This window comes from Trachypithecus francoisi, unplaced genomic scaffold (assembly GCF_009764315.1).
Source record: "Trachypithecus francoisi isolate TF-2019V2 unplaced genomic scaffold, Tfra_2.0 Lachesis_group5, whole genome shotgun sequence".
Classification (NCBI taxonomy): Eukaryota; Metazoa; Chordata; class Mammalia; order Primates; family Cercopithecidae; genus Trachypithecus; species Trachypithecus francoisi.
Window position 1 is genome coordinate 102,886,479 of NW_022681470.1, and position 17,558 is coordinate 102,904,036.

A 17,558-nucleotide genomic window follows, 5' to 3' on the forward strand; every position below is an offset into this window, starting at 1 on the left:
CTTCCCAGGAAGCCCCTTCACCTCCCACCCTAGGCCTGACTTTCCGCCTTGGTAACCTGAGGCAGGCTCCTCCCACATGCTCAGTGGGCGCAGCTCAGGCTCGAAGTTACGCATCCTGCATCCTACATCCTGTGAAGGCTGGGAAGGCCGGAGCTGGCGCCTGGCGCGGCGGGCGCACACTGCAGTCGAAGGTCGGGCTGCGGCATTGCGCTAAACGCCGTGGGGAAAGAGAAGCTGGGCCTGGGGGAACAGGATTTCCTCACCTCTTGGGCGCGGCTGCTCCGGCCTGGCCACACAAGGCTCTCTTTGTGGAGGGGCCCTGCTTCTGCGCAGAGCGAAGTCAGCGAACAATAGCGCAATTTTGCGGCCCGCCGCGCCCGGCTCTGCTGGCCACACCGCGGCGGCCGAAGGCGAGGAAACCGGGTGGCGCTTTTTTATAGTCACAAATATAAAATCGGGGCTTTCCCCCCCTTTTCGCTCGCCTCTTGCCCCAATGCCGATAGAAAGCAGATAAATTTATGAAGGGCAAGCTAAGAGAATAATTACAGGGTGAAGGCCGTTAAATTTTATTTCCAGTCCCAAAGGCAAAACCTGCGATTTTATTGCAAACATCTGGAAGGACCAAGGGATGGGCACGCTGCTGGTTTAAAATAAAAATAAAATATTTTATTTCGTGAAAACAAAAAAACATCATTAAAGACCTTTCACCCCCACGGACTTTTATTTTTAAAAAGTGTGAGGGGGTGGTTGAATAGTTAACGACTTATGCGGGTCCCGCAGCTCTCTGCGACTTGAAGGAGCGACTGGAGGTGCGGTCTGCAAGAGTGGGCCCACGCCGCCTCCGCGGAACTGGCGTTGGGCGGGCGTTTCCAGAAATCCACTCCCTCTCCCCATCTCACCACGCCCAAGGGTCCCAGATCAATTATGCTGTCCCATTTCATGCTCCTGTGTTTTTTGTTTTGTGTTGTTTTGCTTTGTTTTGCTTTGGGAGCATCGATTTGGGAAAATATGTGAAAAGTGGAATCATTGACCTCACATTCTCAGAAGATTCGATCACAGCAATAATAAAATCTCAGATCTGTCCAACCCCAGGGTCGATGACCTTGCCTGCTTTTCTTAGTTGTAAAGTTTTAAGAACCCCTTCACTCTGAGGATAGTGAAACTGAGGCATGGGCCATTAATCGACTTGCCGAAGGTCACACAGTTTGCAGGTGAACCGGACCTGGTCACTAGGCTCCAAGTTCGCCTTGCAGTCTATATGGTTTCTTCCCACCCCATAGACGCCTCATAATGTTTTATACCTACCTTGATGGGCGAATTCATTGTAATTCTCTCACTCCCACAGGGTGTCCTACCCACGTGTTTAAGGGCAGCCTAATATGTCCCGCTGGCCAACTATTTTTAACTTTGTTTTCAATTACTCACTCAAAACTCCGAAATCAAAGCCGGCTGGTGGTTCCTTCACCTTGGTATTGAGGCATTAGCAGTGGTGTTATTTAAGGTGCTATTCAGTGTGGGGTAATGGGACGAAAAGACAGGTATGTGGAGGATGTGGGCACTCCGTTTCTGGGAATGCCTATTTGTGTTTATGACTCTGATCTGTTGCCGCATGATTCTGCTCTTCCTTTGAAAAATCAAAATATCTGGACATGGTCAGTTGTAGGTGAACAGTTACTGTACTGCCTCTCTTTTTCTAACTTTTCCCCCTTCCAAGACTAGGCCTGGGCCTCCACTTCCCTGTAAGTCCCTGCAGGTAGCCTGTGAAACCCCAGGGCTCCTCAGACTTCCCAGGTACCCGATAACCTTCGCTTCCTTTTTGGGGACTGCAAGGAGTAAGTGGGAGGCAGACATCTTGCTTGGTCTTCGTCAACCAGTTTCAGGCCTAAAACAGCCCTGAAATTGAGTCGTTTCAGGGTGGATCGCCTGTAGGATCCACTAAGGGTGAAAAGCTGGAGCCTACATGTAGCAGGGAAACCTAGGTAGTGCCTAGGGAATTAGCCTCATAAACTGGGTACCCCACCCCTACCCATAAAGGTAAAAAGAGAAGGTACCATAAAGGGTAAAAGAGAGATAAACTGGGATAATGAGGAGAGATTTTAAAAGCCTGTTGATGTAATCAGTAGAAGAAAAATTTGTATCACACTTCCAGGTTCTTACATGTAATCTCCCAAACCCTCCTGCAGCTGCACACCAGTGTACACCTAAGTACATATATTAAGCCATCCCGCTTACTCTTTCTCCAGACTTTCCTCCCCATCAGCAGAGTCACCCACCAAGGAGTGCATGCTTCTGGTAAAAACCTTACATTAACTCCTATAGAGTCACAGGAGTTTTCACTGCTCCTCCCATTTACTTAGAGGAAACCCCTTATTTTCAAGACTGCTAAAACCCAGCCTGCTTTCATTTGGGTTCGATTGGTTTTAGTGGCCTAACCTACAATTCCAGGATATGTATGTCTGTGGAATGGGGGTGGGAGCAGCTTATGTGCAATCTGAAGGAGGGGTGTGGGAACTCTACCGGCTGACTACTGACTCTGCTGAGAGCAGGCTTTGGGAGGATGCAGATGCATGCTGTTGAAGGCATTGCTCATTCCTCTTTGTATGCCTCTCAGATGCTGTGTCCTTGGACATACAGGAACAATCAGACCTCTAGACCTGCAATTAGGTTCCTGGATAACCAAAAGGTCCTCCTCTTTTTTTTTTTTCTTTTCTATTTTTGAGACAGGTTCTCACTCTGTCACCCAGTCTGGAGTGTAGTGGCCCGATCTCGGCTCACTTCAGCCTGGACCTCCGGGCTCAGGTGATCCTCCCATGTCAGCCTCCTGAATAGCTGGGGCTACAGGCCCACACCACCACACCTGGCTAATTTTTGTATTTTTTGTAAAGATGAGGTTTCTCCATGTTGCCCAGGCTAAGTCCTCCTTTTTGAGAAAATTTCATGGTCTCAGGGAGGGTGAGGCCTATGGTGTACCCGCTTCTCAGTCCAAACCAGGCCTGTGAGAGACTGTGAAAGGAAAAAGGCTGCCAGAGAGAGATGGGAAATACCGGCGATAGGGAGGAGAAAAGAGCTGGGAAAGTCTAGAGGCCGGCCCTATTGCTACCCCACCAAGCTTGGTAGCTGCAGGCTCCAGCCGCAGGCGGAAAACGCCGGGCGACACCAGAGTTGGGAGCTAAGAGAGAAGCCCCAGCCGTTGGGGAAGGAAACTGCGGGTTCCGGGCTGCCTTGTCTCCAGTTTCTCTGCTGAAGCCCGGTAGCAGTGAATGCGCGCTGACTTTCAGCGACGACTCCTGGAAGCAACGCCAAATGGTGACTGAAGTGGGAGATCCTGCGCCTCTCCATCCGGGCTCCCGAAGTCCTCTGGGCAGAGCGGCAGGAGACGGGGACCGGTACCCTGCTTCCAGCTTCCTAGCCTAGAGTGCATGTTCGTGCTCCCTGGGGACCTCCAAGCCTGAGACACAGGCTCCGAGGAGGTCAGATTTGGCTGAATCAAACTCATCCGGTGACTTTTCCATTGTTCTTTTTGCATTCACTGGGATGCTAGCTTCCCGACATCCTGGTTGGATCCTAATTTGAGGCGGGGGCGAAGGTGGGGGGCAAAAGTAGCCTCTTGTCCAAAGAGGCCCAAGATACATTCACAACACTGTGGTTGCCTTCAGCACCGGAGCACTTCCAACTGTAATAATAAAGACTAGATTTCCCTGGGTCCCTCCGCAGGCCGGCAGAGAATTCGGCGTTTCAGAGGCCTGACAAGTCATCTTTTCTTGCCGCAAGGTGGGAGAGCTGATTCTCCCGGGCCTCGCGAAAATAACAACAACAAAAAATCTTAACAGGCTGTAGGCCCCCTAACCTAAACTTTCAGGTTTGGAGACTTCTCAGGGCCTGGCTGTCGTCACGACTGGACTGCTTGGCCTCTCAGTCTGTCCCCCGCCCCCGGGACCCAGCTCTTTCCGGCTTCTTTGCAAAAGGATAGAACCGTCTGGACCAGGGCGCTAGGACTGGAAGATCGGGCTGTGTCTAGGCCGCTGTCCGCGAAATCTGAGACGTTTTTCCAGCTTGGCTAGGACCGACTTCGCCGCGGGTTTGAGCTTTCTCTGCACTCGGGGGTCTCCCGCCGTCCTCGACCAGTAGCGTAACTTGGGAAGGGGTGTGGGAATTAAGAATGGCCAGGAGCGTTGGATTTTAAATTCCTTAGAAATCTATATTGAATGCAGTCCTTAGAGATTGAAAAAGGCAGGGACGGCCAGCGGGGAGATCAGTCGGCCGGGAAAGCCAGGCTCTTGAGGTAACTGGATTTGCAGGGAATTTTGAAAAAGCTCCTTCTCTTCTGTTAAAGTTCCTAGTTGCTCTCGCCTGGCACCTCTCCATAGGTTCTCCGGAACAAGAGTCCGGAATAGGCGAAGCTCAGCACAGCGTTCGGGCCGTAGGGAAAGAGTATTTATTTGCAGCGTGCGGGGCCCAGCTGGAATACGCCTGAGGAGCTCGCCCTAAACCCTGTGCTCCGCCGCCCGCTCCTTGCTCTCAAGGCGCCTGTGTCTCCTTCTCCACCAGGTAGAGCTGGAAGGAGGAAGCGGTCTTTGAATTTTCAGTTACAAGACCCTGGTTAGTAACAGAGCTTTTTGTTTGTTTGTTTCCCTTTGCCTTACCCAGTTTTGCTTAGAAAACGTTCAATAGGAACATTAAAAACCTGTGTGGCGAAATCCAGGAGGAACTAGCATATTCTAAAGCACCTGGGGCTGATGCGAGATTATCAGAATCGTTTTCTGGCGTTTTGGACAGGTTAACATTTTACCAGAGTCCCCAAATTCCAGATCTGCAACTAAAGTGACTCTGGGCTTGCAGCGTCTATGAAACCCAGCAGATCTGGAAGAAAAACGTATGGATTTGGGATTTGCAGGAGTTTGTAAAGGCGCAGATCAGACCTGGACTTTCAACTCTCCTACCTCCCTCTTGGAGTAACCCATGGGGAAACCGGGAAGCCAGGGGTTAAAGTCGGCCCAGGAGCATCCAGGGGACGACTGGCCTGCCGCCTTGGCCCGGGCCTCAGTCTCTCCCTTCCTCTCATTGGTTCGCGCTCTCGGGGTTTCTCTTGTTCCCTCCTCGCTATTGGTTGGGGGCTGGCTTTTTTCCCCCTCAGTCTTTTTCTTCCTCCCCCTCCCTCTCCCTCACCCCTCGGACAGGAGCGCACCGCCTGCCCCCTGTTCCTCGGGAAGGGAGGAATTTAGCGGAAAAAAAAGTTTCCCAGAAGTTTGGATCAGAGGGAGGACGGGAAGGCAGAGAGGAAGAGAGAGAGAGAGGGAGGAGAGAAAAAGAGAGGGAGGGGAGAGAGAGAGAGGAGAGAGAGACAGAATAATAATTACAAAAACAAGATGAAGTTCAGTGGACACAGCCTGTGAGCGCCTGCCCCGGTGGGTGGGAAGCAGGACTCGGGCGCTCATGCAGCGAGCGGGCGGCGCTCGGGGCGCTAGTTCCTAGCAGCTGGGCCAGCGTAGGGGCGCAGGTCCGATCCGGCAGCGGAGGGCGGAGGAGGACGCAGGGGGAGGGTGCAGAGACCCGTGAGCCGCCGCCTCAGCCTCGTCCGCCGCGCCTCTGCCTCTCCCGGGCCGGGCCCGGTGGGCGCTCCGAGCTTCAGGGCGCCGGCTGCTCCCTCGGTAACGGGGGCGAGCGGAGGCAGGGGTGTGGGCGGCTAAAATGAGTGAAAGGAGAAGATCTGCAGTCGCCCTGAGCTCGCGAGCACATGCCTTCTCCGTTGAAGCCTTGATCGGCTCAAATAAAAAACGGAAACTGCGAGACTGGGAGGAGAAGGGGCTGGACCTGTCCATGGAGGCGCTGAGCCCCGCGGGCCCACTCGGAGACACGGAGGACGCGGCGGCACACGGCCTGGAGCCTCACCCGGGTGAGTGCGTCGCAGCCGACGGCGGGAGGCGGGCGGAGAGGGGACGCCGAAGGGCCAGTCGCCAGTCGCCGGTGAGGAGCTAGGCCCTGCCTTTGACGCCCTGCCGTGACCCAACATAGGTTTCTTTTTCTTCGCGCAAATGCCTTGAGCCTCCATAAATTTACCGGAACCAATTTTTGGGGCTGAACTGAACCTTGCATTTTGGTCGCCAACCTAAGCAAGGAGTCCTCTTTGTTTGCATTTCCTTCTTTTGGGAGCAGAGCGCAGCTTTCTGGGTGTCAGTGGGTGAAGGGGCTGCCGGTCCCTGGGATTGGGAGGGGCGCGGGCCGAAGGCAACGGCGGGAGCCGAGATCTGGGACTAGCTTTTGAGAACTCGGGAGGACTGGCGCGGCGTTCTTCAATCCAATACCTCAGTCTCGGGGAATGACCAGTTTGTCTCATTTAGCTTTCAACCTCGTCCTTGCCCTTCTCCCACTAACTTTTCGATGGTGGAACATAATTATATTTCTACTCCTTTGGCGTTTACGGAAACAAGAATGGGTATTAGACCCCCTACTCCCTGGGTCACTCTTCAGGGCCCACATCTCTGTGTATTTAGGGTGTGAGTACGATTGATTTGTGTCTCAGATCCTACAGTAACCCCTGTATATTATGTGTACGGAACATGTAAAAAGCAGGGCGGATGTCATGTCTGTATTTTAACAGAACCCTAGGAGGGGAGAAGCCAACTTTAACGTTTTGTGTTAAGTGCCAAGATTTCAACTGTGCAAAAACAGCCAGGGGGAACAGCTGTTGTCGGAAGAATCTTGAGTGTGCGCGCGCACGCACACACACACACACACACACACACACAACGCTCGCAACTTGGTTTAGCGGTTTCAGAAGCTTTCCAGCTCGGACTTCTAAAACCATACTGGAAGGTGTTCCTGCTGAACAGCCAGAGCTGGGGAGTAGACCCCGCTTCGCACGCTGGCAAGCCTGGGGAGGGGGCAGCGGCCTGCACTGGGATAGAGACGGCCTGGGGCTCAGGAAATTGGGGATCCCAACCGCAAAGCTGTCCAACTCACAGGAGGGACAGCTGTCGCTTACATTTTCTCTTTAGGCAGTGACAGTTCAATTTCCATGCTCCCGAGGCTAATAATAATGCGATTAGCGGGTGACCTGCAGAGATACAGTTTTATGAATTCTCCGTGTTTTTGTGGCCCGTTACGGTATTTGAGTTTAGTGCTGGGGAATTATTTTTATTAGTCGATGAAAAGAAAATTAAAAGGAGATTTATTTCGACCATCCAAGCCTTTTCCTGTATTTGAATGCAAGTGCTTGTCCACGCGGACCCCTGCGTGGGCATTCCAGAAAGGGACCCAGGGCTAATGTGTGTTTCCCTTCCCTGGCCAGACCCTATTTCCTCACCTCATTTATCTATTGTCAAAATCTCGCGTGGGCCTTCATACAGTTAGAAGTTCTTGCAGGGGTTATGACACCTTAGAATTTGTAAGTTTCTTTTATTTTCCTCACGGCGGAAAAAACAGAAGTTGTTCAGCTGCGCGTGGCAGACGTCCTGTCCCCAGGAAGTTTTCTCTTGGGAGGCCGCAGTTCGCACGGAGCCCGTCTAGGGCCTTATGTTCAAAAAGGGTAATACATGGGGTCATTTCTGCCATTCTCCTCAGCCTGAGCTCCATTCAGGAGGCGGAAGAGAGGAAAGTTAGGGAATGAGGCAAAAAGAGACCATTCCAGAGCGTGAACGTGGGGAGCTAAGCTCCCGAATTCTATTTACTGTCTCCCGCGGGATGGGGGTGGGGTGGAAGATCTAACAGAACTAACTTTATGTAACAGAGTTCGGGTGGTCATTTCCCATTACGTTATCTTTTTTTTTTTTTTTTAAAGAAAAAGATGGGTATTTGGATTACAGAAAACGAAATATACTTGTGGGGCAAGGGTCTAGGAGGAAGAAGCTGAAAGCCCAGCACTCTCTGGCTTTCTGCAGAGCTGGGCTACAGGCCGGGCCTAGCCTTTTAGTGGGCCGGGGGAAGCCTTAAGTTGGAGCCCCCGCAATGGCTAAGACTTTCTTAACGATTTGCTGATAGATGAGAAAAGATCTTTTAGTAAAAAGGGGGCCTTGGCGTGGAGGCGCAGTGGTCCAGGGAGCAGAAGAGGTGGCGCTGTGGGCTCCAGACTCAGGCAGTAGCGAAAGGCGCGACCGCGGCTGGGGTTCTTTTTAGGCCTTTATTTTGCTGTAATGTAGCACCCTAACGAACACACACAGGGACACATTTAAAGATCTGTGTATGGAGGAGTAGCACAGGCGACCCTATTGTGCCCAGGGCAGCGTCTCTTCCCGGGTGAGCGTCATTATATTTCAACTCTCTTCTCCTTCTTAGGGCCAAGAAGCCGCTGTGTGGCTCTCCCGCCCTAGGCCGATAACAAACCCGGAATAGGAAAAGAACAAAAAATTGTTTTGGGGGAAGAATTAAACACTCACACACACGCACACATTCATGCCTAGAGTATTCTCACCATCTCTCATGACACGGTTTTTTAGTCCTCTCTGCCGGAGCCTCAAAATTCCGCGATCTTTAGACAACCCTAGGGTCAGATTTTAATGTTTAACTTTCATTCAAAACGCGGCCTTTTCATTCAAAACGCGGCCTTTTCATTCAAAAACGCGGCCTTTTGCTTTCTCACAGCCCATTTTTCTTTCCGCGTCTGGACAGAGCTGGCTTTAGTTGGCGCCCAAGCACCCGCAGCCTGGGGCACCAACCTGCAGCAACAGCAACGCGGGATCCGTCCGGCCTACGCGTTGTAGGCACTCACTCCACGGAGGAAACTATGTATTTCGAAAGTGTTTCAAAAATTCCACCGAGCCTGGTGGCCCCGAAAAACCCCAAGGCCCGCTAGACTTTGGAGAAGGGTCTGTGAGGTACCCTCACTGTCATACCTACGCTGGCACTCGTCTTTTGGAGAAGCCTCTAGGAGTGCCTCAAGACCAGCCTCGGAGGAGCCTGGCTCTCGAGCCTGCTCGTCCCCGCCCTCTCCCAGAGCAACAGAGGAACTTTAGAGCTAGGATCGGCTGGAACAGCTGCTCTGGCTGCGGCCTTGCAAGTATATTTCAGGCGCTCGGCGGCGCCATCTGCGCTCGGACCTCAGCCCCGGCTCCACCCGGAGTCCTCAGCTAGGGCTTGGGCCTTTCCCGCCAAAATCTGCTGCGTGCGGCCGAAGCCGGGTCTCCCGCGGAGCGAAATAATTCAAACCTTCTGTGGAGGGATTTCCTCCTCCAGAGACTTCGGGCCGGGCCACGCAGCCGCTGCGCTCCAGAGGCCTGGGGAGGTGGTGGCGCGCGCGGGTGGGCACCTAGACAGGCACACCCACGTGCACACGGGGCAGGTCTCGTATTCTCGAACGCACCAGACAGCTCAACTCCTAGTGAAATGAGACAGGAAAAGCCCGTGCAGTAAGCGCGGCCGCCCCAGGGCACTTTTTTCTTTGCAGTTACCTAGATCAAGTGGTCACATGAATTAATCTGCCAGTTTATGGTTTGTTTGCTCAAAATAAAACTCGGAGATTTTAATTCTGACATCACCTCTCTACCCACCTCCAACCCCCAATAGGGAAACAGGGTGAACACGGAGGAAGTGACTCTTCACTGACGTTTAAGTAACAAATAAAAAGGGATGAGTTCAAGCCAGCGGGGGAGAATGTGTTTGTGTTTGCGCGGGGCAAGCGCCAGCCAGGGCACAGGCCGGAGCTCCGACCGCAGGGACAGGGTGTTCCGCGAACGCGTAGAGTGAGATGCCGGAGGGTCTGCTGGGGGTAGAGTCCAGGGATAAGGAACCTTGATTCGACTCTGCTGTGCACGCCCCTGCACTGGTGCTGGCCTGGAGGTTCGTGGCTTCGAGGAGTCAAGAGTGAGGCCTGGTGGACCTACGCAAGGCACTCGCTTGTCAGGTTAAAATGGTCTTCCGCGGAGGTCACCCTTTTGGTAAGTGACCTTGTGTGAAGGGAAGCGAGAGGGAGATAAGGCCCGAGTTTGTCATGGGCCAGTGAGGATTATTGTTCGCTGACAGGATGACCGCCAAGGGCCTTTTTCTGCGCACTGATCTGATCTTACTAAATTAGAAGCCTTTTGGGTGCGCCGGGCTGGGTTCCCGGGCAGCTGAGATGGTTATGAAGACGTTCTAGGTAAAACTCTGGCTCCTGCGCGGTGGCACAAGACAAACCAGTAGGCAAAAGGAAGTAATTGTAACCTGTTCCCACCAAAAAAAATGACCACGGCAAATTGCACGAGGGCAATGGGAAGTTCAGAGAATGGGAAAACCCAGATGCAGAGTTTGGACTGTGATGGGGAGGAAGGTAAAATGGGCTGTGGTTTGCATTTCCAAAGGTCCCTTCCCACCCTAGGTTGCCGCGCTTCAGAAGCCAGTAATGATAGACCCAGGGATCACAAGCGGGTGTGCGGGTCTCTCCCTTTGCTGCCACGAAGTGCAGGGCGATCCCTCACCCGCCTCTGGCGTCCACCTCTGCACCTCAGAGACCTGCTGGGGAAGCACAAACCTCATGGGCAACAAAGGCTTTCCAGGCAATTTCACACACAGTCTACGGGCGCTGGAATTCTGAATTCAGATCTTCTACTCCCAACTCAACGGTATTTCTTACTGAGCACTATATTTGGGCTCTGAGCTTACCACTTTGGGTATCTTGATTTGTATAGGTGAAATTCCCAGAAGGAAAGTTAATTTAATTAAATTTCTTAAACAGGAATTCAGACTGAAATGATGGTGACACAAATTGTCTGACATTTTTCTGACGCCTCCCATACCAATGACTTCAAATGGTATAAAAATCCTTTAATTATGAAAGAAAAGTTGTTTAAAATAGCTTTTAATATAGACAGCATGTGAGGAGTGAGTGAAGAATGGCATGCAATGCCTAAACTGGGTATTGTGGTTTGTGTTCTCCATTTATCTGTATACTGTTCTTCATGAGTGTAAACATGGAAACGAGTCCCTCGTCATTAACGCTCATATTAGGCCACAAAGAGAAAGGGGGACAAATACATTTTGGCTTAGAAGGCCTAAACATTGTGTTCATCCAATCCTCTGTTAGGGCACTCAATGCTATTATTGAGTGAAATATTTCAGGTCCATCACAATCGTTCTGTTGCCAAAAAAAATTACAAGATGAGAGGGCCGCTTTGAGATCCTGATTATAGACTCTGGTAGAACTTTATTTCTCACACCCGAGAGAAAAACAATTACCTCTTAAATCTGTGAATTCCTTCTCAGGGTGTCTATAGTTTTTTGTTTGTTTGTTTTTTGTTTTTTAAAGCAAGGCCAAACTGTGCAAATTCCATAGGGATAAAGGGCAGATTGCCATGCTATATACCTTTCTCCTTTCTGGAAACAGGACTCCATTCGATTATTATTCTGGGAACGTAGCTGGTTATTGCTTTCATACTATCAAAAGATAAAGTTGTTCAATAGGAGAAAATATTTAAATGATTTTCCCATCTGAGCTTTATGTTTTGACCTTTTGAGATACTTTTCACAAAAGGGAAAACTAAGGAACTGGTGGAATGTGGAATCTCATTTCCTTTCTCTTTCTCATCATGTAGTTTATTTTTGCTTTGCTTTTCCTGGTTTCTAGTAAGTCTGGAATTTTATATGTGCATGACTGAGATACTCAGGGGTCTGCACTGGGAACAGCAATTAGCAAATTTATAAATTAGGGTCCTGTTTACACCTCTTGGGGGAAGGATAATCATTAGTTAATTTAAGTGAGGCCCTTGCTCTAAGTGTTGGAGGTGGAAAATGTGATTTGGTAAGGAGGACCTGCTGTGAAATGGGAAAAGGGGAATTCAAGCAACTGGTGAGGACCAATCAACATTTCTTCAGTGCCATTAATGGCTTCAATTTCAGGCAGGATATCTTGCTGACTGCAAAACTGGTGATGAGCTTTTGATACCAGAAGTGAAAACAGGCCTTGCAAATGACTACTTTTCATTTTATACTTTAAATATTAGCTAGTGTTTTATATATTTTATAGAAAAGTGTATAAAACACATGTTCACAAATGTATGTGCTTATACACAAACTTATGTGTGTGAACACCATAATATCACCAGAACACTATATCCGCATCAAAATATCAGTTCTGAATTGGATGTAGATAAAATTTGGGACAAGAAACTGCCATTGTGTGTGTGTGTGTGTGGCCAGTTTAACAAATTGGGAATGTATAAAATTTGGGAGGCCAAAAGTTTTGTCACCCCTAGGTATCATGGGATGATTCTAAAGCATCCCAGTTTTGAAACTTCCAGGTAATGGGCATTGTCATTTAACTTGTAAATAAACTGATGACTGTGACCAAAGTCAGAAGTACCAGTCAAGGCCGGGCGAGGTGGCTCATGCCTGTAATCCCAGCATTTCGGGAGGCCAAGGCGGGTGGATTATGAGGTCAGGAGTTCAAGACCAGCCTGGCCATGATGGTGAAACCCTGTTTCTACTAAAAATACAAATATTAGCTGTGTGTGGTGGTGGGGGCCTGTAATCCCAGCTATTCGGGAGGCTGAGGCAGGAGAATCGTTTGAACCAGGATGCCGAGGTTGCAATGAGCCGAGATCGTGCCACTGCACTCCAGCCTGGGCAACAGAGCAAGACTGTCTCAAAAAAGAAGGAAAAAAAAAAAAGTACCAGTCAAAATACCAGAAATTGAGACTGTACAGATGCTATTTAAAAGAACAGGGAGAGTGGAATTTTTCTAACTAAATTTAATTTTGTAATTTGTATTAATTTTGGATGGGCAGAATGGTGCTTTTTATTCTAAAAAGTGGTTTCATGTTCGTCCATGTAGAAAGCAAACGGAATAACTAAGAAATCTTAATAATAAAAATGGCTTATGGAAATAACTAGAGAAACATCGTGATTTGGGGAAATTAAGAACATAAGGAATGTATGTAAAAGCGTCCTCTTATTTGTCTTCTTATATTTTCTATAATATAGTTGCCAAGGCTCAAATGAGCTGACAGTTTCCAAAATGTTGTCATACACTTTAGAGGATTAAAAAACAAAAACACAAAGCACCCACTACAGATGACGAGTAGAGTTCCCTTGGAAAGGGAACATTAGAGAGGTATTTATTATAGACCTAGCTCGGAGCCTTGGAGTTTTTTTAGCTCCTAGTTCTCAACAGGATGAACTGATTTTCCTAATCCCCTCACCGCTGCGTTCTCTTTTACTGTCCCACACCCGGGGACGTGTAGTTTAAGCCCCGGATAGGGGTCCGGGAAGCAGTTAACCCCCTTACTTGCCACTCACTTCCCCTCCCCCAACTTTCCTCCACGCACGATGAAAACGTCCAGTTCTTCCCCCTCTCCAAGAATTTCAGATTCCGTTTCGCCCCAGAAGGAACTGGGATTGCATCTCTTTCCGTCAACCCATCTCTGGGAAAACAGAGCAGTTTAGGTGACCTTCACAAGTCAGAATTGGGCCGTGGCCGCGTCTGCCCGTCCTCGGCCCCTCGGCCCGGCCTTGGAGGCGCCGCGGGGCGGGAACTGCGGCCGGGTCAGGCGCGGCTGGGCTGCACCACCTCAGTGTGCCGGCCCGAGTTCCTGTTCTCGCGCCCGGGGCTCCGCGCTGGCCCAGCCGCCTCGCCTCGCCTCGCCGCGCCGCGTGCGCCCGGGGTTGTCGCGGGGCCTTGGAAACCCGGGACCCGAAACCCTGAGGGATGGTCACTGTTCTTAGCTCTATTTACATCCTGGAGAAATGTGGGGACCCTGCGCGAACCAGGAAGGCCCTGGCGAAAGACACCCCCCTCACAAACAAAACAAAACAAAACAAAAACAAATCAGGAACCCGCCAACAGCAAATCAGAAATGCAAATGGAACCCAAGGGTCTTACACCTCACGCCCTGAGGGGAGTTCGAGCTTTTGCTTTCATCAGGCAGAACAAATTTCCGAGGAATCAAACTGACTTCAAACATTAGCAATTAGAAACCAAGAATCCGCTGACTTGAAGAACTTTTAATCCCTAACCATTTCCAAATGGGTAAATCTAGGGTCAGTATATATCGTAGCTCGTCTGTTGAAAAGGAAAGTCATCCTGTGAGATCGTGACGTGGAGGATCCCTGGGTGCCTAAGAGACAGGGATGCTCACGCCCAGAAAGCGGGCATTGCCCACCGAGACAAAGAAAATCAAATGATTGTCCTTCACTCTGCTCTTGGGGATTAAAAAACGATGAACTCGTTCTTTTATTAAAAAAAAAGAAAAAGAAAAAGAAACCAACCAAGTGTAAAAGCAGAGAAGTGACTACTAGTAGCTGAAGTTACTGCGTTCTTTTAAGAAGCCGGCGGGAATGGCTTCCCTTTGAAGCGAAGTCCTGTCCCGATGCATCCTTGCTGCAAAGCTTTAATCTCTCCAGGATACAGGGCTCAGAATTGTAAACCTAGGGGTAGGTACCTTGGGTGTTTTAGTGCTTCCACTCTTGCTCCTGAAAAATAAATAACTGAATTTCACAGTGGGAAGGGGCAAACATTTGAGCCAACAAGTGATTGTGAACACAGCAGTGCCTTCCCTGGGTTCAGAAAAGTTTTCTCAATTTAGAAACTTAATTAATAATTTGATTTTTTTTTGGCATCAAAGGGTGGAGGGGCTATACCTATGTGCTATTTAGAAAGAAGGATTTAGTTAGAAAATTACAGGTATAAACAAACTTACAGAGAAATACTGAATTGTAAAATATATCAGAAACTTTACTTACTTATGTGGATATGTATGTCTTCACTTTCCTGCAAAGCTTTCAACACAGACCCTCATGTTCTGTATTATATCCATATTTTTATGGTAGAAAGAGGGCTGGAGGAGCTTAAGTTAGGAGTCCTAGATTCTAGTGCTAATTTTGCAATTGATGTTGGAACCAGTGATATTTGATTAAAAACCAGACATATTAATGTTGAAAAAAAGTTTTAAAATTGTTTTATAGCCACTGATGAGGCCTCAGTGCCTCATTTGTGAAATGAGGGAGATGAGGCTCAAATGACATGTGAGGCCCCTTTAGCTACAAGATTCTGTGATCCTAACTTTGGTTTTGTTTTTTGAAATATTAACATTTTCTCCTAAAGTACTTTGGCCATCACTTGACCCATCCTTACTTTGTTGGAACGAAGGAGTTTTACTGCAGTTGTAGAAATTAACAGCAATAGCAACACAAGGCCAAAAAATTAAAAAAGAGAGATTTTTAGAGCTAGAATTAAAAGCTTTGGTACAGTTTTTGAAAAAGTTTTTATATTAATATCACATGTTCAGAAGTCCTGGATCAGTGATTTCCAGTCCTTGTGTATGATGTAACCTATTGTTGCTTGCGTGAATGCTGTTGAAAGGGTTCTACGGCATTAGCGAATTTAAAGGAAATGTAAGTTATTTATGCTTTGAACATTTTCTGTGCCATTCCCAGAAATAACTGGAAAAACTCTGGATTTGAAAAATGACGGCTGAAAGAAGCAACTTCATCACTGCTGAGTTGAATTGGTGGGCTAATAAAAATCAGTTGCCCCCTCATTACTATTTGAGCCTGATGGAAAGCACTAGCAACTATTTTCCATGTCTAGTCTGCTAAGCTGAGATCTTGATCTGGCAGAGATGTGAGAATGCTAAAAGGATGACTTAGTAACGGGCAAAACGCTTGTCAACAAGATAGATCAGAAGACAGCTTAGCATTCAAGGCCTCTATTCATAGCTGCTGAACTTGAGGGCAGGGTCAGATGCAAAACTGTGCCCAGCACACACCTGGGAGGGTTTCTTGTGTTTCTATCTGTAGGGCTTTATTTCCTTACAGACTTCTGCAGGTGGGTTCAAACTCCAATGATGGCTCCTCACCCTCATCTGATGTCTGCATTCTGTGCAGCCCCTGTAGGCCAACGACCTTGTCCTCATTGTTTTTGTATCTCCAGAACCTAGGACAAATGGCTGTTACATAGGAAGCACTTAATAAATAATAAAACTGTAATAATGATAACATGATAAGAACAATGATAACAAACAGCAACATTTATTAAACAGGCACTCTGTGCCAGTCCCTGTGCTATGTATATGTGTATATATATGTGTATATAACAATTATATGTATATCAAAACACTCACAAAATACTCTATCTTATTATCATTTCTACTTGGTGCAATGAATGAATGAATTATACAGTGTAGTGGTTAAAAGCTCAGATTCTTAGGGTCAGACTGCATGTGTCTGAGCCCTGGTTTTAATGCTTGCTAGTTGTATGACTTTGGGCAAGTTAGTTAATCACCCTCAACCCTAGTTTCTGCATCTATGAAATTGGAATGATAAATGTGTTCACTAAAGGATTACTTGAGAATTACATGAGATGGTTCACATACAGGAACACAAGATTTAGCATAGTGCCTATTATTCCTATCAATTGAACTGACAGCGATTACTCACCTTAGTCAGCAGCTTGGATAAGAAATTGTTGCAAATTGTAATCTATAGCAGCCATTGGCCCTCTCCCTCATTCTTTTGCTTTAAATGGAATGTTTGGGACTTGAAGTGGAATCCCTACTTTGTTTATAGCCTATGGCTAGAAACAGTACAGAATTTGAGTACCTGTGGCTAATAAAGACGAAAAGAATTTTGACAGCTGTTGCTATTGAAGGTTCCAGTGAGGCAAAATGCCAACCTGAGTGAGCATCTGGGGAAGGGGTGGGGAGTAGCTGACTGGCATACAGTAGGAAGAGGGGGTGAGCAGAAGCGGGGCTGAGGAGACTCAGCCTTACCAACTTCCCTAGGAACTCTGCTCTGAGAAGACAGGAGGGCCTTTCTGAATGCAGGGAAGTGGAATAACACAAGCATGTTTCTCTTTGGTTAGCTTTTGATATTTCTTCCCAGAGCTCAGAAATCCCTAAAAAACCAGACTTTACCTGATAGGAAATAGGAGGATTCATTCTTTGTTTGCAAAGCTATATTCCAATGTACCCCCCCGATTCTGAGAAAAAATGAGCCAGTTGCACCAGTTAGTTGAAGCTGCAGTAAAGGATTAGTAGGTGTTGCTTGGCTGAATTAAAACAACAACAACAACAACAACAACAACAACAACAACAAAAAGAATAAAAGAAGAAAGAGACTAAATTATAAGAAAGCCTATAACTGAGCTGAATGTCGGGGAAGAGGAAATTGGGAAGTCTTTTTTTAGAGAAACAACAGAAACCTCAGCTCTGATTTGCCCGGTTTAGGACTGGACAACCTACATTTGGCAGCCCTGGTTTGCCCAGTTTTCTTCCTTCTGTAAAACAGAAGCCTGGATTTGATAATTTACTAATTTTTTTAAAATTTTTGTTTCACCCTAGACTTTGTTTATATTATTTCCTGGCAACAGAGGGAGAAGGTGGCTTCCCTAGGAAAGAGGAACAGGGAAGAGATCCTCTCCTCAGTCTCCTTCAAGAAGAAGCCCAGGGCCCTTAAGAAAAAGTGCTGAGGTCCTTGACCATCCAGAGGAAAAGGGAGCTGCCCTTTCCTTCTGGAATCCAGGTCTCAGTGTTCAAATTAGACTCTGCCCTATGTTTTATCTGCAAGACAGTTGTTCCTATACTTCTCCAATTTTCTAAGCATTATCTTTGCTCAGTGTCCACAACTCTAACCAGCAGTAGCTTTCATGAATTGAG

The 17,558-nt window shown here is 48.1% G+C and overlaps 1 protein-coding gene across 2 annotated transcripts in view; it reads left to right on the plus strand.

Annotated features, from left to right (window-relative positions):
* Window positions 1-5,148: 5,148 nt before the first annotated feature.
* TBX15 (T-box transcription factor 15) overlaps window positions 5,149-17,558 on the plus strand; it is a 106,644-nt gene continuing 94,234 nt past the window's right edge. For both annotated transcript variants that reach the window (XM_033197629.1, XM_033197630.1), the window contains exon 1: window positions 5,149-5,893. In XM_033197629.1, the coding sequence (XP_033053520.1) occupies window positions 5,689-5,893 (205 nt within the window). In that variant the 5' untranslated portion in view covers window positions 5,149-5,688. The remainder of the gene's footprint in view (window positions 5,894-17,558) is intronic.